The sequence below is a fragment of the Sprattus sprattus genome (genome assembly GCF_963457725.1).
Source record: "Sprattus sprattus genome assembly, chromosome: 19".
In the NCBI taxonomy this organism is placed as follows: domain Eukaryota; kingdom Metazoa; phylum Chordata; class Actinopteri; order Clupeiformes; family Clupeidae; genus Sprattus; species Sprattus sprattus.
In genome coordinates this window covers 11,330,759-11,357,655 of record NC_137917.1, presented here as the reverse complement: position 1 = coordinate 11,357,655, position 26,897 = coordinate 11,330,759, and the positions used below count along the sequence as shown (strand labels likewise).

The 26,897-nt window shown below is 42.6% G+C and overlaps 2 protein-coding genes across 2 annotated transcripts; one reads left to right on the top strand and one right to left on the bottom strand.

Annotated features, from left to right (window-relative positions):
- The first annotated feature begins 57 nt into the window (after window positions 1-57).
- On the top strand, window positions 58-8,000 carry decr1 (2,4-dienoyl CoA reductase 1, mitochondrial). The gene is made up of 10 exons (XM_080858475.1): window positions 58-365; window positions 680-882; window positions 1,276-1,333; window positions 1,876-1,962; window positions 2,388-2,535; window positions 4,106-4,205; window positions 5,817-5,889; window positions 6,545-6,691; window positions 7,477-7,539; window positions 7,642-8,000. Exons 1-10 carry the CDS (start codon window positions 285-287, stop codon window positions 7,699-7,701), a joined length of 1,020 nt encoding a protein of 339 aa, XP_080714601.1. The 5' UTR covers window positions 58-284; the 3' UTR covers window positions 7,702-8,000.
- A 2,079-nt stretch (window positions 8,001-10,079) lies between these two features.
- calb1 (calbindin 1) lies at window positions 10,080-25,164 on the bottom strand (the record flags this gene model as incomplete). Its single annotated transcript, XM_080857627.1, has 11 exons — window positions 10,080-10,193; window positions 10,746-10,817; window positions 12,393-12,446; window positions 12,556-12,595; window positions 12,713-12,768; window positions 13,486-13,563; window positions 14,558-14,614; window positions 14,843-14,923; window positions 16,775-16,849; window positions 24,638-24,714; window positions 25,086-25,164. The coding sequence occupies 11 exons, from the start codon at window positions 25,162-25,164 to the stop codon at window positions 10,080-10,082; spliced, it is 783 nt and encodes a 260-aa protein (XP_080713753.1).
- Window positions 25,165-26,897: the final 1,733 nt, after the last annotated feature.

Here is a 26,897-nt window from a genome sequence, read left to right as displayed (position 1 = left end):
GAACCCGACGCACCATAACTCTCCCTCTGATCTGTAGTAATGGTTGCGGCGTTTTAAAGTCATCGTGTCATGCGAATTTGTGAAGAAACTGAAGTGGAACTTTCGCCACCATCCTAGCTTCGCCTGCTTTTCCCCTCTTTATCTGTTATAGATAGTTACATTATTTGTTAGCGGAGTTGTAGGGTGATATTTCCTTTAAGTCAGTGTTTTGTAGGTAATAGTTCACCACTTCACCCTTGTCTACTGGGTGTCTACTGGGTCAAAGTTCACGTAGCTTTGAAAACATGGCATATCCATTGCTCGGGCGCGTAGGAGTTTACAAACGCAATGTAACCCTACCAATCAAAGTACTCACACATTTACGGGTAAGATTGTTTTGTACATGAGAGGTTTGCATTTGTGTTTAAAGACGTGGTGAACCGGTAGCTGGTGGTAGTGTTAACCTAGTCGTAACCTTGCTTTGGGTTGTGAGAGAGGTGGCTAGACAGATAGGAAACTGAACATGGATAACCTTTTTACATTAAATAACCTTTTAAACATTGAATTCTAGAAAATAAGTATGTTATAGACATTGCCCTGTTTGGCCTTATACATTAAAATTAGTATAAGTAACTCCCATTAATTGCATGCATTGCATTTTTTCACTGCGAAATAATAACTTCCATTTATTTTCATTCAGGCCTTTAGTAATGGGACTACTGCACTCTGCAACAGTACCCCGCCCCCTCATGCTGCGTTCTTTCCCCCATCCGAGGGGGCGATGCTGCTCCCGGGGACGTTCAAAAACAAAGTGGCCTTCATCACAGGGGGAGGGACAGGTTTAGGTCGAGGCATGACGACCACCCTGTCAAGCTTGGGTGCTGAGTGCGTCATTGCAAGCAGGTCAGCATCAGTGATTTCGTGTAATACGTAAAAGTGCCTATTAAACATCTTGATCAGTTATGAAAGATGTACCTAGGCATTGCTTAAGTTAGAGCACACAGAGATAGACGCATACACTTTTCAATGCTTTTTTATGTTTTGAGAAGTTAAAGTTTCTTGATTGAGTGTGCTTGTTCACTATGTCACTCAGAATGAATCAGGGAGTAACCAGTTTGTTTGATGAACAGGGTGATACACATCAGCACACCTGAAAATGCTCTCTACTTATCTCAAGCTGAAATATTACAGACACTTCTTGCCACATGCCCTCATACAATGTTGGAGAACTCATGATGTTCAGTGTAGGAGAAAAACATCTTGTGGCAAATGCTAAGCATCTTATTTTGTTTTTAGAAAGCTTGACGTTTTGGAAAAGGCTGCTGCAGAAATTTCCGCACAGACTGGCAACAAGGTAATAAATAATAATGTTTCTTAAAAATATCAGCATTTGCTGACCAATACTCCAAGGTCTGTAAGGGGATGGGATTGTTTTATATTGCCAATATCACTTAGAATTGCATCAGACGTCTAGAATTGACTTTTAAACTGTTAAATTAGCAACTTTGTAAATAACATTTAGAATGCACATTGAAGTTATTTATAAGCTAAATAATAACTCTCATTAAGAGGTCTTCATTTCAATACTTTGATTGTTTGTTTGATGCTTTGTTTGTTTATGTTAATGTATTACATCTGAAATTGCTTAAATAAAGATATTTGAGTGTATTGCAGAATCACAATAATTTTGGCTATTGATTAACCTTGATGATCAGAGAATATAGATTCATCCCGATTAAATTGTGTGGTCCCTGCTGATTCCAGCTGCTATAGAGATGAATCAGTCTGTATCTTATGCTTTCCCAAGTGTGGACATGATGTCCTGAGATATATATATATATGTATACTAAGTGTATTTTGAACCTTGGAATCACTCAGTCAGTATTCCTCCAACAGGTCCACGCTGTACAGTGTGATGTGAGGGATCCAGCGTCTGTAGAAGCTGCTGTGACGCATCTTGTCAATAACGTGGGTCTCCCTGATGTAGGTACAAACACTCAGCCTGCACTGTGAAGGCCCCATCACAGATCTGTCACTTCACTATGTTTTCTGAGGTATCATTCTAAACCATTTATTATTTATGGTTACATGTGTCTGGTATGCCAATTGGCAGGTGTTTCTTTCTATAAAAATTTAACAACTTTAATTTAATTACAATAACCTTTGCTTTATGGTGTATTGGTTGGTAATACATCGGAGCTGCTTTGGGTTGACACACAAAAAATAAATCTACTCTACTTGACATTGTTTAAAACGCTAAAGCACTGTAAAGAATGGAAACCTGAAAATAAAATCTCTGATCATGTATTTAATGAAACCTCACATATGTTCATGCTCTTAAAACCACTGCATACACTTTTTTTCTTGAGTCAATTAATAGTTGTCTGTCTGATTTTTCCATTCCACAGGTGGTAATCAACAATGCCGCTGGTAATTTCATCTCTCCATCAGAGAAGCTGTCTGCTAATGCCTTTAGGACCGTCACAGACATTGTGCTGAACGGCACGGCCTACGTGACTCTGGAAATCGGGAAGCGCCTTATTAAAGCTGAAAAAGGTGATCTTTAAATTTTGATTTGCATTCTCTCACCCCCACATTCAAAGGAGAGAGGAACTTGCCTGAGGTTTTCATCTTTTCCATGTTTTCTTGGCAATCCTAACCGTTTATTTAAGTTTGTCAGAATCAGCTGGCAGATTTTCTTTGGGCCTCTTAGGCTACAAATCAAAGAGAAGGTGTTGCACTGGCACATGTAAAGTGCATTCTGTAGTCAGTAAAAAAATGATAGTGACTACATAGTGCGTAGCCTAGGTGTCTAGTTGGAATGGCAGGTTTGTTTATCCGTACTTCATATGATCGTATATCATGACAATTAATTTGAAGATGTTACTAGAACCAGTTGCTTATAAAAACAAGAGAAAAAGTGGCAAATTATTGCATACTGACGCTTTAAAGAGACAACTTAGTCTGTAACTTATGAGAGTAATTTAACCGACTCCAAATGAAACTCAAACAAACCCAGTTGGTGTGCTGTAGTGGTAAGACCACAGGGTGGCAGGCACACTCTTTTTTGGTTGAAAATGAAATGGTATGCTTGATCCATTGAAAACTGCTCCCAAAAGCATGCTGTTGCACCAGCTAACCCTGTAACCTTTTCACTCATATATTTGTACCAGCCACTGTATGGTAATTAAGATATTGTATGTATTCATCAGTGTTATACAGTGTATATGATGTGGCAGGAACATCAGCAATAGACTAATTGCAACCTTGAGATTTTTATTTTTATAGGAAACCACATTGTCAACAAAGCAATGGAGCCATTTTACATCCCTACCAGTCATAGAGATCTGCAACAGTGTACTCTGCGTACCCTTTCAGTCGACACATCATTCATCCTTGTGTTCCTTTGCCCTTAAGGCGGCGCAGTCACTGTATGTGGTAATGCAGGTCTTATTGTCCAGCGCCCAAGGCTCTCTGTGGGTTGCGTGCTTCATCCCACACTAGCCATGCACAGTCAAAGGGACGGCTCTTCATAAACCATAGAGCAGGCTACTCAAAGACAACACACCATGCAGTTTCGCTTTAGGCCCCAGCACCAGTGTCGCCCCACCCCCCAATGGAGTCCTCTTCACCTCCTCTCACTCTGTGTTGTTCTTGCAGAGGGTCTACCCATCCTTTGATTGTAGTGACCTTTTCCACTTCCCCAGAAAACAGTTATTAATAAAATTGCAATCAGGCCATTGTGAGGGAACATAACAGACATAAAGGGCTGGTGTCTCTCGTTTGCCTTTTCAGCCGTAGGGCAATTAAGAGGCTTCCGTATAGCGGTTACCCTTCTTTTATGTTTGTTTCATTGATTGTGCCGCATGTCTAGCCATTGGTGGCAGCACTCTGTGAAGCTGTATTTAAATTAATGATGTCCTTTAATTCCCATGTCTGGAAAAGGCTTGGTACGATTATAATTGCAAGTACGTTTGTAGTTTTATTCGTTTGAGTTTAGGCTGAGGCTGATTTTTTGAGTCACTGATGGACTCATCACTTTCCTCTGGTCAAATGGAGCTAGGAGGTTGAACAACACTTGATTTGATTACTTATTGATTGATTTGTTTGCTTATTTCTTTCCCAGGAGCTGCGTTCTTGGCCATCACCACTATCTATGCGGAGAGTGGCTCTGGCTTTGTGGTCCCCAGTGCCTCTGCCAAGGCCGGTGTGGAAGCTATGTGCAAGTATGTCCAGCATCTGCAAGCATATTACTCAAAAGAAACACACAAATTGTAATCGCCTCTGTGCAGTCCCCATCTGAAGACGTTTTAAAAGGTCTCACCCATGTCAAATCACTCATCACGCTATCTTAATGTATTTTTCAAGGAGGGCATTTATTAGCATTAATGAGTGTACCATCACTTTTAATTTAAATCTGAAATGTGGAGCCCCTGTCTTGATCTCTCTGGGAAAGTTGCCCATAACTAAGATGGATCGAAAGTGCAGAATTACATCAGCGGACAGGACAGTTTTCATTTTCCCTTGATGTGGACAGGCCTCTCATTAGAAAACATGACTGACACCTTCACTTAAAAAAACTAAAATCAGGTAAAATGTGATGTCTGTATGAATGTTATATAAAGGATACTCTCAAAGACAGTGCACAAGCATAGTTAATTCATCTGATTGATATCAAATTTGCGATGTATAAATCTCAATCCAAGTTTATGGTTCTGGCCGAGATGCATACCTGTGGTCAGCCCAGTAGGCTGTTCTGTGACATGAAATGTGTTTGAACAGCGGTATGTGAGTGGGTGTCCCTCGCCCCCTCTCCCCTTGTAAGACACAGCCCCATCTCACTTTTTACAGGCACATGAAAAAGGCATTACTGTGATAAATGGGTCACTGTGCTCCTACCTCTCCCCCTCAGACAGATGGTTTAATGAGGGGAGAGGCCAGGACAGGAGAAAGGAACAGACACACACAGACACGAGCGTAAAACACACCAGGGCCACCTCTCAACTGTGTGTTTGGGGCATGGCCTCACGTGAGGCTGTCCCACTATACTGGAGGCAGTAGTCAGTTTCCTGGTCTGCCTTTAGACAGAACCAGCTATGTGTCTCGCATGCATATACAGAAAGGGTCAACTGTCATTACTGTGTGGAGGAGTACTTTCCCTCAAGCATATGTAGAGATTTGCAGAGGTAAAGCTGACTGGTCCATTTATATTCTCAGTGCAAGACTCCTTTTTGTCTAGGGATCACTATCTGTCTCTATCCATTTTCCACTAATGGAACTCTTGGCTTTTGTGCAAGATTGTTCACCTGAAAAAATGACCCCACAGTTCTCTTTTTAAATGTTACATCTATATTGCAATCAGGGCTCGGCAGCGAAACTGGCCCCCAGATTTAGCTTTTTATTTATTTCACAGCCGTTCTTCTTGCACGTTCTATTTTTAGGCCGGTATTTTGCTCATTTAGTATGCATTAGATCCTTGATGCTGACTAGGAACAAATCAATCTGCAGTACCCCCTCCCCACACACGCCTTTCTACTGCTCTTTTTCTTTGAGTGAGTGGAATGACCCTTAAAGTCCCCCCTAACCCTTATTCCTTTCTTACCCGCTATGCATCCGGCACTTGGTTTGTGTTGTTGGAATAAACAGCATGAAAACAAGGGCCAAACGCTGGCACTCTCTTGGACATAATTGTACCCGGAGCCAGAGTGTTAACCCCATCAGGAGAGTTTAATGAGAAAGGAGCAAGAGCGCGAGGCTCACCGCAGGACTGGCCGTTGGCCTGCATGCTCGCTCGCCTTCGCCCAGTCTGAGGAAGTATGTGTTTGTTTGTGCCGCAGGTCACTGGCCGCCGAGTGGGGACGCTACGGCATGAGGTTCAATGTGATTCAGCCCGGCCCAATTAGGACCAAGGTAGGTTATCACACCAAAGCTTCCTGTTTTCCCCTTCATCTCCTTCTGTGGCACATGAGGACTGATACAGTGGGGTCGGTGGTGGTGGTGGTGGTGGTGGTGGTGGGGGGGGGGGGGGGGGGTCACTGGTGGATATTCCAATTTTAGAGCACAGAAGTGTGCAGAATGCAGAAGAAGTATGTGCCATTAGGGCTTAAGTATTCATTCCATCTTTCAAGTGCAATCAGCTGATTCACACGACAGGACCAAAAATATGGGAGCGCTGTTATTGTATGAGCCTGTACAGTCACAGTAAAAGTAGTGGGTAGGGCCCTCCATGAAACACACTCATCCTATATGATTCACTGTCAGCCTGGCTTTCCATTCACAAATTGTCTTGTGCTCCTATACTTTGCCAGGATTTAACCTTAGGTTTGAGGGCCATAGAATAGTTTATTTTAAGAGTTGCATTGTGTGTGCTGCTTAATAAATAAATATAATGCCATTTTTAGTCAGCAGTCAATCTCTGCATGGTTCTTTTTTATTTTATTTACAAACTGCACTGCAGAAAATATACCAAGGGTAGGGTCCTGGCAAGCACAGTCCTTACATTTAGCCTCTGGGTGCACCACAGCGTTCTCTCACCCACACCTAACTGTACACCGTCCTTCTGAAGGGTGCGTTCAGCCGCCTGGATCCCACCGGAATGTTCGAGGAGTCGATGCTTGGCAGGATTCCGGTTGGCCGCTTGGGAATGCCGGGAGAGATTGCCAACCTCGCCGCCTACCTCTGCAGTGACTACGCCAGCTGGGTGTCTGGAGCGGTGAGTCTGTGCATGTGTGTGTGTTTTGACCTTGGGAGTGGAGGGGCTCTCCTCTGCTCCAGGGCAGGGCGGGGAGGCACAGGGGCCAGGGCCCTGAGTCTGCCCCAGAGGACCGCTCCGGTTTCAGGCGCAGGGAGGGGAGAGCAAGGGCAGTGCTGCCGCCTCTCTCCTCACCCCTCCAACAGCTGGCCTCAGAAACATGTGCTGCTCCGATTCCAGGGGCGTCATGTGGAGGTTATTACGCATGCACATGGAGCAAACAGACTTGCTCACAAAATAAGTGCATTAATGGCTCTTGGGCATTTGTTGATGAAGTGTATTTCTTTCTCAGTAATTTCCTCTCTCTTTCTCTCTCTCTCTCTCTCTCTTTCTTTATCTGTCTCTTCCTCTCCGTCCCTGTCACTCTCCCCCTCTCTCTGGCAAGCTCATTTGCTCACTAGTGCAAACACACACACACACACACACACACGCACACAAACATACATTATTTGTACATATTTTTAAATGCAAGATGCTGTAAATTATACACTAACTGTCTTTGTTCTCACTGAAAATGTTGCAGGCCCCCTTTGTGTTTAAACAACTAAACCTCTCAGCTCAGTGGTTCTGTATTAGCCATAAAACTATCTCAGGACAAGGACATTCTTGCCTGCTGATAATTTACTGTGAGCACACTGGATGGAGGTCTTTGACATTTCCTCACAGCAGCCTTGGAGACAGAACAAATCATATCACTCCTCCTTCTTGAATCTTGACTCGTCCTTATTCATTCATTCACTGCACAGATCATTCGGATAGATGGAGGAGAGTATGTGTCCATGGCCGGGGAGTTCAATGAGCTCAGAACGGTAAGAACTGGAAATGCTTTCTGTTTTGCCAAAAGTCAGTTTTTTTTGCTGTGAAATTGAATGGTTTTACGCCATGTTACATCTCCGTTTGTTCTCCTGCAGGTCACCAAGGACCAGTGGGCTATGATGGAGACCCTGATCCGAAAAACTAAAGGCTCCTAAGGGATCTGACTGTTAATGGCAGTACTGTCTCAGTGTCTTCAGTCTTTTGTTGTTGTTTTGTTTTTATTTTGTAGTGAAACTGTTCCCTATGGAGGCCACATTTCTCTAACAGTTTTGAGGCCAAACCATATCACATTTTTTTTTATTCTTGCTGTGATTAGCCATTGTAATACATCAATCTACAAGATTTGCATGTGGCCTTATTGTTACTAATGATTTTGAAAGTGCCATACAAACATTATTTCGCTCATGACTTGAAACAAAATAAATCTTTTCTATGAGAATATACCATTTAAAAACCCATTGGTAGCATTTTAATTTGTACATAAGACTAAATAATACTTCTGTCATGTATTGTGTCAAATTCAAGGCGTCCTAGTCAAAGCCCTTGATCCAGTTTTACTGAAATATGTAATGTACTGATATTCAGATATAACTGTACATCAGTATTAGATCCTACACTTCCATTTGACCCTTTTTCTTCAAATCCATATATAGCCTTTTCTTTTGCCCTCTTTTTTTCCTCCTCTGCCCACTGCTTTCTTATCACCCCAGTGATGGATCCCTCAGGCTGTTCCACTGCATTGCCTCGTTCCACTTCAGCGTGTCTGTTTCCATTTTCATCCGCCACCTTTGAACAGGGGCCACTTGATACTGTGTGATGGCATGCACCATTGATGGGTTGCCTCTTGTAGAGGCAGAAGGAGGAGGAGGAGGAGGCATCCCTTTGACCTCTTCACAAAGCCCCTTGACTCTGTTGGTTCAGTGACCCCAGTGTATTGCACTCACTGTGTGCTGAATACCGCAAACCCCATTGACTAGTGGTGTTTACATCTCCACCATAACAACCACACAGAGAGCTGCAGAGTACCTGAACTGCTGATGCAGCCGCCTTCACTTTGGTCCCATCATTGTTCACTCTTTATTTGGGGTTACAATCCTTGCACAGGTTATCAGGTGTAGGGGGTGATGTGCCCAAGAGTAGTATTCTCTTGTCAGATGCAGCAGATGCATCATTTACACCCATTCTCACACACAAACACTCTCTCACACACACACACACACACACACACACACACACACACACACACTGAGAGCTAATCTCATGCAGTACACACCACTGTGGACAGTCCCAGATAAGGCAGTGCTGTTGTCTAAAAACTTTGACGTCTGCAGCTGCTCAATTATATGATAAAGATCGTGGGGCTCTTTTCACTTGCGCTGCATTGACAGCACTTTGTCTTGCAGGAACCAGCCCCATTTTCAACCTCAGGACAAGATCTGTTCTAACTGGCAAAGTAGCTGTAAACACACGTCCACAGTTTTGAAATGGCTTTATTTGGACTTGAGTAATGTTTCATAATGCTCTCTTTTGTGCCATCAGTCATAGCTATGTGGGGTGTATCTTCCGAGAGATGTGCTGCTGTCACAGTGGGGAACTGGGGTGAGCTGTGGGAGTTACCCAAAACATTAAGCACAAGTCAGGGTGTTCAGAGAATGCATTTAATTGTGATGTGAACTTGTAAGGTGGAATGGAGACTGAAACACACGACTACACACCGCTTTTTCACCACCTCTTCCCCTTTAGGTAGTGTTTCAATTTCGTTTAATGACCTCTTACACAGTGTGTCAGGTGTTTAGCATAGTGGAGCATGTCATTCTTTACAGTGCAAAAAAGTTTGATCTGACATTGTTTGGCTAACAGATCAAAAGGGGGAAAATGCGTTTCGTAGACATGAGCTTATACTGTAGTTTCACCAGTACCTTAATGGACTTTGTAACAGCAGCAACCATCATGCACTGCAAAAGAAAACTAACTAACTTGTCTTAAAGAATCCAGCAGATTTAGTTCTTAACAGGTTCATTCAACAGAGCTCATCCCCTTAGTTACACGTTATTGCTTTGGCTACAGAGGAACGTTATTAGCAACGAGGAACTTTAGTATAATGTTACTGTAATAGTTATTTTGCTTGGTGGTTGGTTTGTTGCAGATCTTGGCAGGGTGCCGTGACACCATATCGTGGCGTATACAGGGTGGCTATGTTGGGTGCAGGTCCTTGATTAATGCATCCATCTCATCATTACAAAAAGCTGTACAAACAGTATAGAAACGACAGGTTGAAAAGTCTTTGATCAGATGCCTCTCTACGTACAGTACACATTGCGTCAGTTAAATTTACATCAGTTTTCCTGTAAATAAGGACAACATAAATAAATAACACCCTAGAGCTACAGCTACTGTTACGCACGTCACGAGTGAGCGGAGGGGGCTGTTCGTTTGGAACGGGGAGGTTGGAATGGGGGGTCTGCAGATGGCGGAGGGAGAGATTGCTGTGGAGAGGGGGGCACAAGGGAAGGATGGGGGGTAGGTGTCTGTCTCAGACCTCGTCAGCGCACAGGACAAGCGCCAACTCTGCTCTGTACAGCTTGCCTCCATCGGACAGGGCCATGATGGCAATCTTATATGTGGGGATTTTGCTGACTTCGAGCACCTGTCGGACAGAGGAGAGAATTTTCATGTTATTCCCTGTGGCATCACAGCCACAGCTGTCAAAGTGCTTTTTCCAATGAACACTTCACTTTATCATTACATGGGTGCTGTGAGATTGTTCAGGCTTTCAGAAGGTAACAGTGAATGTTTTGGATCTTCAGCTACAACTATAAGCAGAATCAGAACAGGCTCCAATATAAATAGCCATACATATGCTAGATCCAGTAAACTGGATAGTATTAGGTCTTCAGAAGGTTAACATAAAATCAGAGGCAAAAGTAAGTATTTCCTAAGATGACCAGAAGTATCTTGAGTATGAGGAGTGAGTGAAGGGTGGGTGAGGGGAAGATAAGATAGCTGACTAATGTCCACATTCATTTATTAGGCTACTTCCAGAGATATTAAGGTTTGTTATCCAACCCATCGACTCAGACTGAATGACATTTCTGTGATGGTTCAGTGTTGTTTGCTTGATGAAGAATGGATATGGTTTAAAAGCAGACAAGCTGTTTTCCCTTTTGAGGGTAGGGGTCCAAGAGATTTAAACACTTACCCTTTTATTTTTTTCACACAGGTCTTTTAGCAGGGCGTCAAGCTCATTTTCATCCATGTAGCCATTTCTGTCCTGGAAACAGCAGAGTTCAGAGGATAATGATAACAGAACAAACATCAAAATCTTTCAGTACATATCTAAGTTGATCTGAACTGATATCCAACTCTGAGTACAGCGGTTGGGCAAAACTCAACTTGACATTGATATTTGCTTACTAATAGTAACTTTAAACTAGGTCCCTTGAAGTCTTACTTTGGCTGCTTCAATTAGACCCCATAAAACTACTCTGGGTAGCTGTTCACTAATGCTGTAGGCCTCGGCATCTCTGTTTCTCAAGAGAATTTAGATTACTGCCACTCACAGTTCTGCGTGCAGCATCTGTGAAAACATTGGCCAGGGCGAAAATTGAGCACACCTACCAATCTGAGGATTATGTTCGCTCCATTGTTGTAAATATACACACACACACACAACCAATGCAGACAGCAATATACAATAAAACAAAGACCAAAGGCTTAACAAATGGGGGGATGATGGCGACCAACCGATATATTCATAGCACAGATGTGTCAAACAAACAGGAAACAAGATGCCATGCCATTTTATAATCGTTTCCCCTTTAATCTCATCTTGGAAATGAGAAATTCTCAACGGGTTTCGTCAAGGCAGAGAAGCATTGATGATCGGTTCTGCATACAGAGTCAAAGTAATGACATGCCAAATCTCAGGGTGCTCACGTGTAGCACAAGCAGCCAATAAAACTACAGACACATCTGGCCTGCATTTTATGTCAGCAGATCACAATGCAAAACAATCACCAACAGTGGAGATGAGATCTATGGTTCATTGCGGACCTAATAGGCTGACCTATAGAATGTATTCTCACACGGACAGCGCACAGTCAGAAGGGGGGAAATGTCATCTGCAGCCATCTTATCCCATAACCACACAAACAAATTAGGAGCTCATTAGAGGCATGAAACCTGACTGTGACAAAGGGGAACTGTGCAGTCAATGGACACCAAAACAAAAGCATCAGCCAAAAACACAAAAATACAAAACAGATGCCTGTTAAATCTGGGACTGGGTAGCCAGCCATTTTACTCCCTCCCTGCATCGCATTCTAGCTCTGCTAATGAGCATATGTCTATGAGCTATGTCTCTTGCCAAATTGCCTGTCTGAATCCCCGGATAGCACAGGCGAGACCTCCAGAAGCCGGCGTGCCGGATGTGCATTTGTGCAACCCAAACCCTTGCCTATCAGCACACATCAGAGGCCGCTGTCATCGGAGGCAAAGAAATGGCCCCCCCATTCAGGGACATGGCAGTGTATTACACCCGAGCCGCATCCAAGAGGTCCAATTCAACCACGGTGATATCTAGACGGCGCCTCCTCTCTGCATACCAATCAGAGGCTGCCTACTGTGCGTTTGGTAAATAGAGACGCTGAAGGGGGCAATCAGTTCGCAAATCTCTTAAGGCCCACTACCTGATCTATGGCTTCTGAGAGAGGCTACAATCAATAGGGATTGAAAATGTACTAGTAGGTTCAATGAAAGGCAGAATGTTTTTTTCCCCCCAGTGTGTCTTTTTATAGTATATGAGCATATAACCTGAACAGGGCTGGGAAAGAAGAACGTAGCATACCTGATCGTATAACTCAAATATCTTGTTGAACTCTTTTCTGTCCATCTTCACACCCTGTAGGGGAGGAGAAGCAGAATCTTCAGCAAACTGAACGGTCAAGGTCATTTCTTGTTTCTGTGTTGACAACAGTATTGTCGTTTTTGCTCATAGCCACTTCAATTACCTGAAACTTGAGTAAGAAGTTCTCTTCATCTGGCAGGAGTCTGATGGAAAAGAGGAAGAGAAAAGGAGAGAAACGCCATGAGTATCTGCACTGTAAAGTTGGTGTTTGGTCACGCACAGATGGGTGCTTTAAATAGGCTTCAAAACCGCAGACCAACCTTGCCATCTCAGCGAGACATAACTTCCCATCGTTGTTGGAATCAAATATTTTCAGCTGAAATAGAAACAATACATTGTTAAAAGGATATACCCAGCAGTCAGTCAACCTGTAGTGCCACCTCTTAATGCACACCATCTTTGGTGACCTTGTGTTCATACAAGCAAATTATACTGATCCGTCATTTCCTATTCCTTTTTAAGACCTAAAATCAAAATATGGTAATGTACTCAGCAAGTAGTTCACAATTCCTAGTGGTTTTAAGTTTTTATTTAAGTTTAATATTTACCACTGTCAAATTTCAGATGCATTTGCATTTCATTCTAGACTTTTTACTCATCAAACCCTAATTTTGGAGCTAACTGACAGGTCAGCATTAGTAATTTGGCTGGAGACTTTGAAAATGCACAGCCTGTAACTGTATTTTCAATCGTCAAGGCTGTCTGTTGAAATCACTGTATCATACAGTCATGTCTTGAATGCACAAGAGAAGCGCACTTGTGAGTGGCCCTACACTACCCTGCCCTGCTCCGCTCTGCTCTGTCAACCACTGCTAGCGCAGAGATAGACGAGGGCTTTTTTTTGTTGGCCGCGTATCTCTGATAAGCCTGACTGTTAAAGTGATTTCAAAGGCGCATCACTTTGGTGAGCTGTGGCAGCTTTGGAGACAGACAGAGGATTGAGGAGAATCGATCTGACCACGCGCCGCTGGACGTGTGGATATAGAGAGTGACACGGAGAGTGGCGCTGAGCCGGCGGGCGCTGTGTCCTTACCGTGGTTATTGTGTACTCGTCCAACTTCTTCTCATCGTATGGTTTCTTAGCTCTCTGAAGCAGATCTTTTAAGAAGCTCTACAGTGAGAGAAAATAGACACATCGTCACAGCTGAAAACATTTCAGGTTTTGTGATGAGCCTCAGATCATAACAGTAACAGTCAAAAAAAGAGCTCTAATCAGAATTTAGTCAGAAATCATCTTAATTTGGATATATAGTCAGTGGCCATACAGCTAAAAGTAATCCCTGGTTATTCAGAAACTCACATAGCAATTTTGAGTGGGACTCGCGCAACTTCGAGCGTTACCACAAACAACTAAGCGTGACCGTGAATCTTGCCTCCTCCTTAAAATGTTTGTGTGGTCAACTTGCTGGCGACCTTTTAAACCAGCTGCATACCCATCAGTGAAATCCTTCATGCAAGGAGAAAGAGCTTGGTGGTGACAGATTGCCTTCATTATCAACTCACTGACTGAAAATCTGACAGCTGTTCAACAGCTACATTTTGCGTCGTTAATTTAAATTTTCACTATGGCCCCCGTGAGGTGTGCATATGTCCGTCATGGTGCTGGAGAGCTGCTCCGCCTCTGGGGCGGCTTACGGGACACGGTCCTCTTCAATTCCAGTTTAAGTGAACAAAAACATCATCTCCATACCAGCTGGTAAACTGAGCCCTTAAAGCAGTGAGATAGAGTTGGTCTAGCCACAAACTTTGTTTAGCAATTTTCCCCTGCTGGCCCTGAATTACCCATGGGGCATTGCACTCCAACCTTAACAGCCACTTCAGAAAGGTCACAAGTGAAACACTAGTCTAGGAGTGTGACAGCGAAAGAGAGAGAGTGGCAGCAGCATTTCGATGCACAGCGCTTCAGGATAAGAAAAGTGGAATTTTACTCCTGTCTTATCGGAGGCACTCTGAGATTCTTTTTAATGAAAAGTGCGTTGAAAATAAAATCAATTATAATTATTATTATTATTATCGACTCGTGGACTCAGAAGGAGTCAGACCACCCATCACTGATGATGTCATCATAAAGCCACCAGGCGAGCTGTGGAACAAATTGAGCTCACCTTGAGTTCATCAGCCTCGATGTAGCCACTGTGGTCGGCGTCGTAATTCCTCCAGGCCTGTGGGGAAGGGGTCACATAACGAGGGTCATGTTATAGTTTGTGGTGATTTATATCCCCAGATTATACAGTGTAATCATTGAGTTTACATCCAGTCCAATACATTAATACAATTGATTCTCTCAGTTAACTGTGAGCATAACAGGGCGTATTTCCAACACTTCAGAAGGCACACAAACAGCACATGCCTGGTCATTACAACAATTAAATGTCAGTGGAAGAAAGTACCTGCATGAATTCTGCACAGGACCTTAGCTGTTGCCGGAAAAATAGTAAGAAGTTTTCCTCTGTAGGCAATATTTGCACTAGCTGTGGCAAAGAGAGAAAAAATACAAGCAATACAACAATTACATGGGATAGAATCATCATTTAGGATCACAAATTATCCATGAAATATTAATCTTATAACTATTTTGTATCTCCTTTTGCAAATTCTTGCAAAGATATAAATGACCTTTTCTTTCTTCTCTACTGTAAACAAAACAATTAGTCACAGTAATGTAGGCTACAGATTCATTTCCTCTGGTGTTATATTCCTTGAAAGAATTCCGATGCAGCCATCGTAAGACATTGCAATTACTAGGAGTTAATGTACCAAGGGTCCTATTCTCTGCAGTCATCAACATCTTGTTAATAATTTGATTATTTCCCACTGGCATGGGTTGGTCTGCTGTTCGTCCTCAATGGTCAGTGACTCAGGACAAATCACTTTTTCAGTTTCCCATTCATTTTGTTTCTCATTTTACGTTTGCTCAGGAATTCTATCATTAGATACATAAAAACTTGATGTGATTTTGCTTAGGCTGTGCAAAGTTCTACTTTTATTTGAATTACATAAATCCACGTATGCTAACAAGCACATTCATCATTACGCAAAAATCCCCAGTGTTTGAGATTGAGTTGTTTTTTTTTTAATGAAGATAAACTACACAGAGAGCTAACAATTTAGCCTGCCCTTCATTCAAGTCAAACACGGCTTCAGCAGTTTAAGGAAACAGCTTCCACCATTCTTATTGTCCTCAAGCACCTTAAGTTATTACTCTCAATTTACATTACATGTCCCAAACCTTTAAATGTATGCCCTCCACAAGCTGTGGAAGTTAAACCAACCAAAATCACTGGGATTGTCTTGAGAAATGTTTCTAGTTTCATAAAAGTGCCCCTCCTTTTTTCAAACAGCAACCATTTAACAGATCACGTTATGTCACTTAAAAAACACTCTTCTCACAGCTTCTCAGCTGAATGGGAAAAGGCGTTGTCATTTGAAATGTCAGGCAATGTTTTAAATGGGCATGATATCAAAATGTCTTCTCTGAGATGGCAGATCTCTAAGGTGACTGCCCTGCTTCACCCGACAGCTGCAGTAATTGATTTTTCAACCCAAAGGCATTCGATCAGCAGGCCCGGTGCACTGTCAGAATAAGATGTAAGCCAGTTTCCTCAGCATCAGGATTAAAAAACTCAGCCAATGCTCTCTGTGGAGAACTGCCATTAACATATTCATGTTATGGATTGCCTATGGAGGTGGGTATAATCTGTGATTATTTTTTCTTGCTGATGTTTTGGATGTGAGAATCGTTAAGAACAACACCCCAAGTGAATTGTGGAGATGAAACTGGGATAGATAACACATGTTTTCACAGACTTTGTGAAAATAACTTGCTACCCAGTTACTCATCGAGATATTATCCAGCAGTGTATGTGCATTTTTGTCCTGTTGTAAAATGTCTACTGCACTTCTTGCAACTAATATGTTGTCAACTTAGTTAAAGGCCATGAAAAGTCCTGTGCCGATTATAGATGACATAAATGGTATGTCTTACTAATAACCACAAGCATTCCTAAATGGGGAAAGGCCATTTTTCATGTTGTCAAGGCCAGTCAGAACAGTGCTGGAAGAGGCTGCTTTGTGAAAACACGGCTGTAAAGGCAACTTCAAAGATCCATCACTTGATGGGATTTGGAATTTATAACACAGGGTAAAGGATTGAAAAATCAATTGGTCAAAGTTGCTGGATACTTAAAGAAGAAGTGCACTGAGATATGAAAGAGCACGAAAGAGAGAGTAAAAGAAAGAAAGGGTGTGTTGGCAAGGATGACTGAATATTTAATCCAGAATTGATGTGACTGTCAGAGTTCGTGTATCAATACAGTTCTTACCTCAACAATCCCAATTTTTCCATCAGTGTTTTTCTCATACTCCTCCACAAAAGCCTTCATCTGGTCTGTTAACTCCTGTGTGAAGAAAAGACAGACTAAACATCAAAACAGAGCCATTCACGCTTATCAGGCAGTCGCGGCTGTCTGTTTTGAAAGTTGTCTGAAAAGCATTCTTTGGCTCGTTGGCCACCTGAGAGTGTCCCACCATTTATCAGACGCTCCTCTCAATTACAGCCTCAGGGAAACTAAGAGATTACAGCCGTGGACAATGCACCATGAAATAAACCCAAATTGGAATGGCACGCACCTGATTACGAAACTATAATTCAATGCAAACTAAAAACCAGTGCTTGTAGTATACCGCATAAAATTGCTCATTGCGCATTGTACATTCGCCAAAGAGTTGTTGTGCATCTACTTTTGTAGAGATAGAGACTAGAATTTGAACACTTGTTATCGTGTTTGTAGCACAATACGGCATCAGGAAACGCTCCCTGATCGAGGTCTGAGTGATGCTCAGTCGGTCTGCATCACAACTACACAATTAGCCTACAGATGACAACAGCTGATTTGCATGCATGGCAGGCCTGTCAGGTGACACAGGTGATGTAATGCAACTCTGTGGCTCTGAGGTGAAGCATTGTGACACTCTTTAGGAGAGTCAGGCCTGACAGGTCATGCCCTGTCACATGTGGAAATACATGCTGGACAAATGCTGCTATTCAGCAAGTGTCAAGTCAGAGCACCTCAATACATAACCATCGTGCTATATATGATCCAGAGAGCTGAACTTAGAATGATCGACAGATAGATAGATAGATAGATAGATAGATAGATAGATAGATAGATAGATAGATAGATACATACATACATACATAGATAGACAGATAGATAGACAGATAGATAGATAGATAGATAGATAGATAGATAGATAGATAGATAGATAGATAGATTAATTGATTAATTGAAGGACCTGAGTTTCCTCAAGAATTAGAGTCTGCTCTGCCCCTTCCTATATACAGCCTCAGTCCAGTCCAGTCTGTTGTCAAGGTGAACACCTGTAGCCTTCCATCACCTATATCTCTTCTCGCAGGATTGAAATGGTGTTCAGCTTAGTGCTAGTCCTCCTAAAATCCACCACCATCTCGTTTGACTTTGTCACAGTAAAGAAAAAAATGGTTGTTGTCTGTCTGCAGCTGACAGGACTCCAAGTTGTATTGGAAGTCTGAGGTATAAAGGGTGATGAGGAAAGGTGAGAGTCCAGTCCCCTGCGGTGCTGTTGTGCTGCTAAGCACCTGCTCAGACACACATCCCCAAAATAAAAAATCTTCTGTCTGGTAGTATAATTAGCTATGTCTGACAGCTCTACGTCCAGATCACTCTATTCTGTTTGTGCTGAGTCACTCTGAGGCTGATTAATGATCTCATGAGAAACAGGCTTCACAAATGCGCTAAAACTTCTGGCCCACCTTTCTGAAGCATGTCTTCGTGACGGCTCATAAAGATACTCTCAGAATTATACCAGACTGAAATTTTCACCCATCTACACAAAGGTGGGCCAAATTGTAATGGCACATTATGGAATTTTAGAGCACCATAAAGTTGTCTGCAAATCTGTTCTTCCTAAATAGTTCTCTCCTTTCCATGCTGCATATTTTCAGAGTTCAGAGAATCAGTTGCTGGAAAAATGTGTTCCTTGAAACCCAATACCAAACAGCTTTACCTGCAAGTATTAGAGAGGCCCTGTGGATGAAGGTGCTTTGCATAACAGTTGAAAATTATTCTTAATATATCTTAATTCATCGCTATTTTTTAGTTCCTTACTATGCTTACAAAGGCTTTGGTTCATTCCAGATCTAAAATGAGCTCAAGTCTGAATTGTACATTTTGATTGATAGAAGCAAGATCACACACTATTAGAATGGACACAAACAGACCAGTTTAGTTTCCCATAAGTCACATAGTTTCCAAAAGAAACAATGTAAATATTTTCTCTAAGTTATATGCATTTGAAGTAGACTGAAAGAGGAAGGAGAGGGTGATACTATTTAAATGGCCATTAGGTCCTAATGCTTTGGAATGAACTGTAGACATTTAAGCGGTTATTAAACAGAACATTTCAGGACAGGCAGTAGAAAAAGCATGTGTTTAATGTGTATTTATTTTTATTTATTTTTTTAAGCCTTAAAATAAGGTAACTCGTGAACTGGAAAACAGGCCTCTTTTCTGACACTGTGTGTTAATCCTGCCAGCACCCAGCACCAGCCTATGAGCTGATGGATAGCCCTGCCACCAAAGGTCACAAGGTCAGGGGCTGATCTACTGTGTAGGTACAGGATGGCATCTGCCTGCATAATGGCAATGTCTTGCCACCCCTAATGCTCCTCCAGTTTTGAGCTGTGATCCTTTTTTTAAGGTGTGTATTTTAGTGATGTTTGATGTGAGTCTCACAATGGTAAACATCATGCAAGTCACAAAACACACTTGCTTTGAAGTCCCAATAAACTGTGAGGGGAGCAAGGTGATTTTATCCAGTCACGTTTCGTTCTGTGTTCTGTTCGTTCTGTGCTACCATCTGAGCTCCGTCCTCCAAAGCCTTTACCACATTCTAAAGTAGTGTCAATAATAGGAAATCTATGTACAGTAAACCATGGATTTCTGAGGCCCTTTTCATCTAAAAATGCTTGACAAGTGTGCGTTTTAAACTGTAAAATCCCCATGGAACCCTTAAGCAGTTTTTTTCCAGCATGTAAAAAAAAAAAAAAAATCGATTGACATAAAGGCCACGGTCCACTACTTCACCATTTGCAAGTTTTTTTCCCTGTTAGATTAAAAGGTAAACTTCTTTTCACGTCTAGGGGATGGGTACAGCTATGGTTATAGGTTGACAGTTTTTTATTGGATCTATTTAGTATAAATTAGTTTCAAGCTAAATTGTGTTGTGTGTTGTTAAGAAGCCTACCTCATTCAAAAACACATCTGTAAGTATGCTTACCCTTACTGTGATAATGTTTATTATTACGGTATGTTTTTTAATGTTATATATCCTATTGCATATGGGTGGGCATTTAGCCTGCTTCTAAGTGTGTGTAAACATGCATAGAAAACAAAGCTTTGATTTTGCTTCTCCTTATGATTCTCATGCCACCCTAAAAAAACATTCTCTAGATCTGCCCCTGCTCAAGATCCCCATGCTCTGAAATGTTGTGAAAGGTGGATGTTCTGTTCCCAAAATACACTCTCACTCTCAATGTACATAGAGCTGTTGAATCTCATTAGAGTTGGCTTCTCAAATGTCTCTGATCAATTTTACGCCTTTTAAAATGAATTCCAGGAGAAAATCTTCAAGCCTAAATGAAAGGCATGTAACTAATACCTTGGGGAGGCACTGAATGGTCCAGAGTGGAATGATGAACTGAAATGGTTCTTCATTGATGAGCTAAACCTTCCTATAAAATACATGCTGTTTCAGTTATTGTGCCATCTTAAAAAATATCATCATAAAGCATTTTGTCATATACATGTATCTATGGAAGGTATTTGCTTCAATCACCATCTAGAGAGTAATCAGTTAGGTCCAGAGCACTAAATATTTTTAATATTTTTAATGAAAACATCCCTTTTGCTAAGTCCATTAAATGTGACTGAATGGATTTCTGAAGGCTTTGTCAAATAACCAATTCTCATCTGAGCACTGGTCCACCCCAGCTAATACATTTCCCTGACATCATGTCTCTCTTTCCTTGAATGGATCAATAAAAGCAATATGGATGCCAGACAACAGCTGTTTAGTGATAAACAACGACATCAGCTGGTCCCAAAATGATCGGCTGAAATGTAATCAATGTATGTTATTTGCTTTGGCCTTTGATTAGTTTGTATCTAAACGGCACGGTTTCATTTCTGGTCAACAGTCAATCGTTGGTCATTTAAAAAGATCTGGGACTGGAGATTAAAGGGCATGTTATGCCTTCACCTAGTCGTTCTTTTTTAGGTATAGTTATCTGCACAAAATGAAATAGATCATATCTCACTTCGGGGGCACTAGGCATCAGCATCCCAACTGCCAAATATCTTTGAAATTGTAAAGGTTCTTCACTGGCACTTTTAATGGAATCTAAGGTTAACTACAGGTGAACGCTCCTTGGTCTCTGATGTTGACAGTGAAGCAGTATTAGACTCTCTCTGGTGCTTATAATGTGTTGGTGATGCAACCCAGGAAAGCTTCCTCTCCAAATCTGATGTCCCCGTGTGGACGCCTACCTTATCCTGACCACTAAGAGTAAAATTGGCATGCATACAAAGACAAATGCTCATCAGGTTCAACCCATCATAAAGACTATGAACCGGGACCGGGGACCAGGTACACCAGCGTGCCTGTGGAGGACTGAGGAGGCAGACGCCCTAGGGGCTTCAGGACCATTGGCAATGCAACTCAACTGGGAGTCGTTTCCACGGCAGTAGGATCACCTTGATGGGCAGCAATAAAGCTTCTCCGCTACAACGGAGAGAGCCGCTCAAGACATACCTTATCCAGGTCCAGCTGCCAGGTTAAACACCTGGTCGGCAGAGGAGATGGGAACCAAGGTCTCTCTTGCTTTGGAATCAGAAGTATTGCCCAAGATAAGCTGGTCGGCCATCACCGGAGCGAGAAGGAGAATCTGGGCACATTTGCGGCTGAACTTCGCCTGTATGCCTGGCAAGGCTACCCTCATTTCGATGAAAGCAAGCAGGAAGAACTTCCGGCATTCGTCCAGGGTTTGCAGCCAAAGCAACATCTGGAGCACATTCATCTCAGTGTACCCTGGTCTCTTGCAGCAGCCCTGCCTGAGGCAGAGTGAGCAGAACATGCTCTGCAGTCTCCTGGCATAAAGCACTGAGTGTGTCACCCCAACCACCATTACACTGAAGAGGGCTGGCACAGCGGGGGGAATGCCCCCCACAAACGCCTCTTCCTCCCTCAAACACAGACAGCTGTGGCTTGGCTGGCTAGGTAAAGCGCATGGACTTTATGTAAACTGTGACCCGTAAGTGACCTCCTGTAAGACAGGATGGTGAGCACCATCTGGAGCGCTGCCTACAACAAGTGAGCTGAAGCTGGAAGGCAACCACGCTCCACATAGCCACAGTCACGGGACAGTGGGCACAGATGTAGGAGAAGAAGACGCTGTAGGTGATGGTTGCTGGTGGTCCATCACCCATTCTGGCTGGGCAAAACACATGCATCATTGGGCTGGATCTGTTGGCCAAGTGGGGGGACCATGGTGGATATGTCTGGAGCCAAGTTATGTCTGAGCACTGAAACCGTGGCTGTCAGCCCAAGGGTCTTCTACACCAGCGCTGTTTTCGGCAGCTGAGACCAGACAAGCTGTCGATGACCTGTTCCAATGGAGCTGTGAGGGCCTGGAGGGTAACCAAAGACCCATAGCAAAGCAAGAAGCTGCTAAACAGAAGATCTAGGAGATGGCAGAGGCAGGCATCATTCAATCCAGCAGCAGTCCCTGGGTAAGAAGAAAGATGGCACCTGCCATTTTTGTTTTGTCACTCGCAAAAACAGAGCTTCCTGGGATTGGGGTCCTACTATCAGAGACATCACCACCATTGCCAGCCTGCTTCACTGACTTACGCAGAAGGGGCAAGCATTTCAGTGTGAGTGAGGTCTGCGCTGCTGCCTTCACCCAACTACGGTCAGCACTTATCTAGGCCTCTGTGTTTCAGGAGTCTACAAAGGGCAACCCAGTAGCCCTAATGTATAGCCCAAGCGCTGGACCCCTGTGGATTTAGAACCAGAGGGGGGTGGGTCTGGCTTGGACTATTTCTATAACATGTGCGAACTAGCCAGGCAAGCTTGGGCTGATGCCGGGTCTCGACGCTGGGGAGAGGACTTTGCTCTGACTGCACAGGTTTTCTGTCCTAAGGGTAAAAAGGGGGTTTCCCTTAAATGTACAAGCCAATGGGTCTGTCCATGTACTGTTATCAGAAGACTGTCAGATGCTGTGCATAAGGTTGTGGGTGGTCAAATGGATGAGTGCGGTGGTACTCATACCCTCGCTCCATCATCCCAAGCCACTGAGGCTCTGCAGGGGCGTTCTCAATAACAGTGGCTGCTTCCATAACACTTGTGGGACTTTGTGCCGAGCGATTGGGTTGCTGGGGACAGCTAACCTGGTTGGTGAGGGAGTAATGTGCTATGGGTAGTGGAGCTTCCATGCACGTAATTGAAGAGACTCTGAGTTGATTCCCATCATGCTATGTGCTAGAATGATGTGGATATTTGTGTTCTGTGCTCTAAATTAGAATTGTGTGTGTATTGCCCTCCTTTTGTGTCCAGTGTAACGTGAATTACTTAATCTGTGTGCTCTGTGGTAATGCTGTGTGTCTGTGTGTGTGTTAGTTCCTGTGTTAGTAAGAGTTATCTGTGCACAGTCAGTGTCTTAATGATGTAGAGAATAGACCTGTCTGTCATTCCTGACCTTCTATAGCAGTGTTTCCTGCTGAATATGCTTTCAGATAAAAGGCTCGAGGCTAACCAAAGCAAACGACTTTGTCTTCTTCGAGGAACTCAGCTCCGACACTAAAGCGTTGAATAATAATGCAGTGACTAAAGCACCTAATATCTGGTAAATACAGTTTTCTGCAATTAAATCTCAATATGTTGTCTCCTCATCAGGTTAATTAAAGGGCCCTTTTTCATCTTTGTTTTGGCAGATGTGCTATTACTTTCCATTTGTGTTGTTTATAGATTGCAGTGTTACAGTCAAACCACAGAGAACCTTGTTAATTGCTTTTACACAAAGCACCAAATAAGTGTTTAACCTTTGGCAAATATAAAATGGCAAAGCTCCCTGTAGCATCTGTTCAGTAAGACAGCTATGATGTGAACTGGGCAGAAGTCTCTAGAATGGCAGAGAGATAAATAGGAATGTGCAGCTTCCAAATTATAAAAATGGCAAAGGATAAAAGTATCGTCCTCCCTGACCTTTCTCTCATTTCTCTGTCGATATGCAGCAAGGAGTGTACACAATAGGAGATGAAGGATCGTTTAGAGGACATTTTTTTTGCATGCACACTGTTTTGTTAATGATATCATTAATCAATCATCATGACCATGCTATGCAAATTAATCCTGGCCTGGGCTTCATTTGATAGATTTTTAAGCTGCATTTTCCATTTGCTGTCAATTTTCACATATGTTATATAAGGATTATAATGAAAATAGAAATGATTGGCATTCGTTGCAAGTTGACATACCAAACAACAGTACGTTAGAAGACCGCTGTACTCATGTAGAACAGGTCTTGGGTTCGCCATCAGTCATTAACCAAAAAAAAACGCCATCAAAATGCCATCAAATAAGTGCGCATATGAAGTCACTGACCAGAAAATGCGCAGTTCTCTCTCCCAGCGGTGACCATATGTTCACAGTAGTATAATGCACTTGTAAAACATATTGCACAGGCTATACGGGATGCTTTTACCCGACTCCGAGTGGGTCTGACCTTCAACCACTACATAGTTGAGAATGAGATACGAACACAAAGAGAAAATGACGGTGATCAGATTCCTTCTCTACTTCTGTAGCGTAGCTAAAACTACCCACGAAAGTCTATAGTTTCGTAGCTCAAGAATAAAATACAGTTTTCTAATTGACAAAAACGATAACGCAAGCATTACGCAAGCATTTGTCAATATGCCACACATATCGTTAAGCACTTCATTAAAACCCTGTCATAAATATCCTTGAGCGACGGACAATCAGGTATTGATAATATTACACACGACTAGAATCGACAAAAAGCCTGCGTTTTTGGTCTATACCTAAATCCAAGAGAACGTAAAAACCAAAAGGATGATGTTACTTACGAGTCCCGCTTGTTTCCGGGCTTGCTGAAGTTCTTTAATAAAGTTCTGCAACTCCTTTCCTTCGATATATCCATTACCTGCAAAGACGTAAATCGCCAAATTAGTCAAACGAGGCAATACTCATTTATTTTTAAATTATATTAAAACAGGTGGGCTCTGGCAACTTCATTCACATTTTCGGGAACATCAATCAATCCATTATTGGTCCAGATGGGCACTACATCGTTCCCCCGGTCTTTCGCTGCTCACTCAGTGATTTCTTCAGGAGTCACTGTATAGCCGAGTGCATGTTAACACATGATAATCATTTACCATCTGCTCTACAAACTTTAGGAACAGTCTTAATAGGATGGATACATGTTCCCTCATCAGGTGTTTAACTCACAGCTTTTTCACAAAATCATCTCCACTTTTTGAAACACTCCAAAAAAACCTGGAAAAAAATTACCGTCGTTATCATAATGATGAAAGATATCCAGGAACTGTGAAGCGGAGATCTCAACTCCCTGCAGGTATGCGTTTGCCATGTTAGCAGCGTGCGTATTGACGGGCAGGTCGTCGCTGGAAGCTGCACTTGATGATGCTCTGTTGTGACTAAGCCGCTTTGATCTGTTGGTCTCTGTATTTAACCGCGCACTATCGGTCAGATCTCCCAGCACCGCCCTTCCCTAGCGTAAGGAAGCGGAGCCAAGAGCACAGCTCACCTCCGTCGCTGTGTGCCGCAGGTAGCGCAGGCTCACGTAAATACGCGCTGGGGTGCACAGGGACGTGACATGCATTTGGATGAGCTCACGGCCTCAAGGGACCAAATTTGGTCAACAGGCAAAAAAAGCAAACCCATTTTCCACTGAGACCTTTTCTTATGCGTATTTCTAAAACCTACATCAAGACCACGAGTTGACATTCACAGTAGCTCAAATACAGCTGGTATTCAATATAACATTGCACTAAAACTGCAAAGTCATACACAGACATGCAACTTTCGGTCTGAATAAACGAATTACGCTTAAACCTTATTTCAGACATGGGTATGATTCTGGGATTCAGTGTGTCAAACGTAAGCAAGGCTTCTCTTTCTCTCACTCTCTCTCTCTCTCTCTCTCTCTCTCTCTCTCTCTCTCTCTCTCTCTCTCTCTCTCTTATCTCTCTCTCTCTCTCTCCCTTCCACACACACACACACACACACACACACACACACACACACACATTTACCCTCTTCAGCACAAGGAAATGGATAAGAAATTAAGTTCTTATAACCTTAGAACAACACCAAGAGCATTAGGTCATATGATTTTTCTCAAGCTTTTTTAGAAACATCTTCAGTCATACTGTCTTACATCTCAGTAACAGCTCTCATATAGCCTGCATGGGATCCTGTTTTCCCCTTAAGGTCTCTCTCTCTCTCTCTCTCTCTCTCTCTCCACTCGCAGCCTCACCACTGAAGATGTGTGGCCCTCGGGAGCTTCTAAGAGCTAAAACTCATAAGCAGATTAAAAAAATCTTGGAATGTAAAATGAAAACTTTGTCAAACTTTCAAGGGTGGACAAAATGAGAAGGTTAAAAGCTAATCACTCAAACTCTCCAGTGGTTGTTTCTCAGGTCCCTGAGATGGAAGTTTGACAGACCAACAGTCAGTCATATGTAGGGCTTCTGATACACACACTTTGGTACATTTACAATTATGTACCCCATTGGATTCCCTTCCCCTCAAATTTACTGTGTGGTTTGATAATTGTTCCATTCTGTCGACCTCGATGTCTGTTGAGGATAAAAATAAGTATGCAGACACGTTTCACTTTCAAATGAAATGGGCGTCCACTCAATACACTTCATCTTGGTTCCGGCACAGACACAGATAAATCAATGCGGTCACCACTCCTTTCGAGGTAAATTTATTAAGAAGATAGTCTATCTCTTCCACATTTATTCTACAGAAAAACCTTTCTACTGGACTGGAGTTCAGAAAGAGAAAAAAACACACCAAAGACTTGTCAGGAGGCTGGAGTCAAAATAGATGAATGATAGAAATGCTATCTGCGATGCTACAATAAGTAAAAAACCTTGGCAATCTGTAGTTGGATAGTTTCTCATTATAGTTGGAAGACAATGAAAATGCGACTTGCAGCTTTTCTGAACATTGAAATTATGTTTAGTAATAAAGCTAGTAGACATAACCATTTAGCAACAAGGATGGATCACCTTCAGTGGGTGAGGGTAGTAGGGCTGGACTGACTGTCCTTGCGTTGCAATCCCACACATC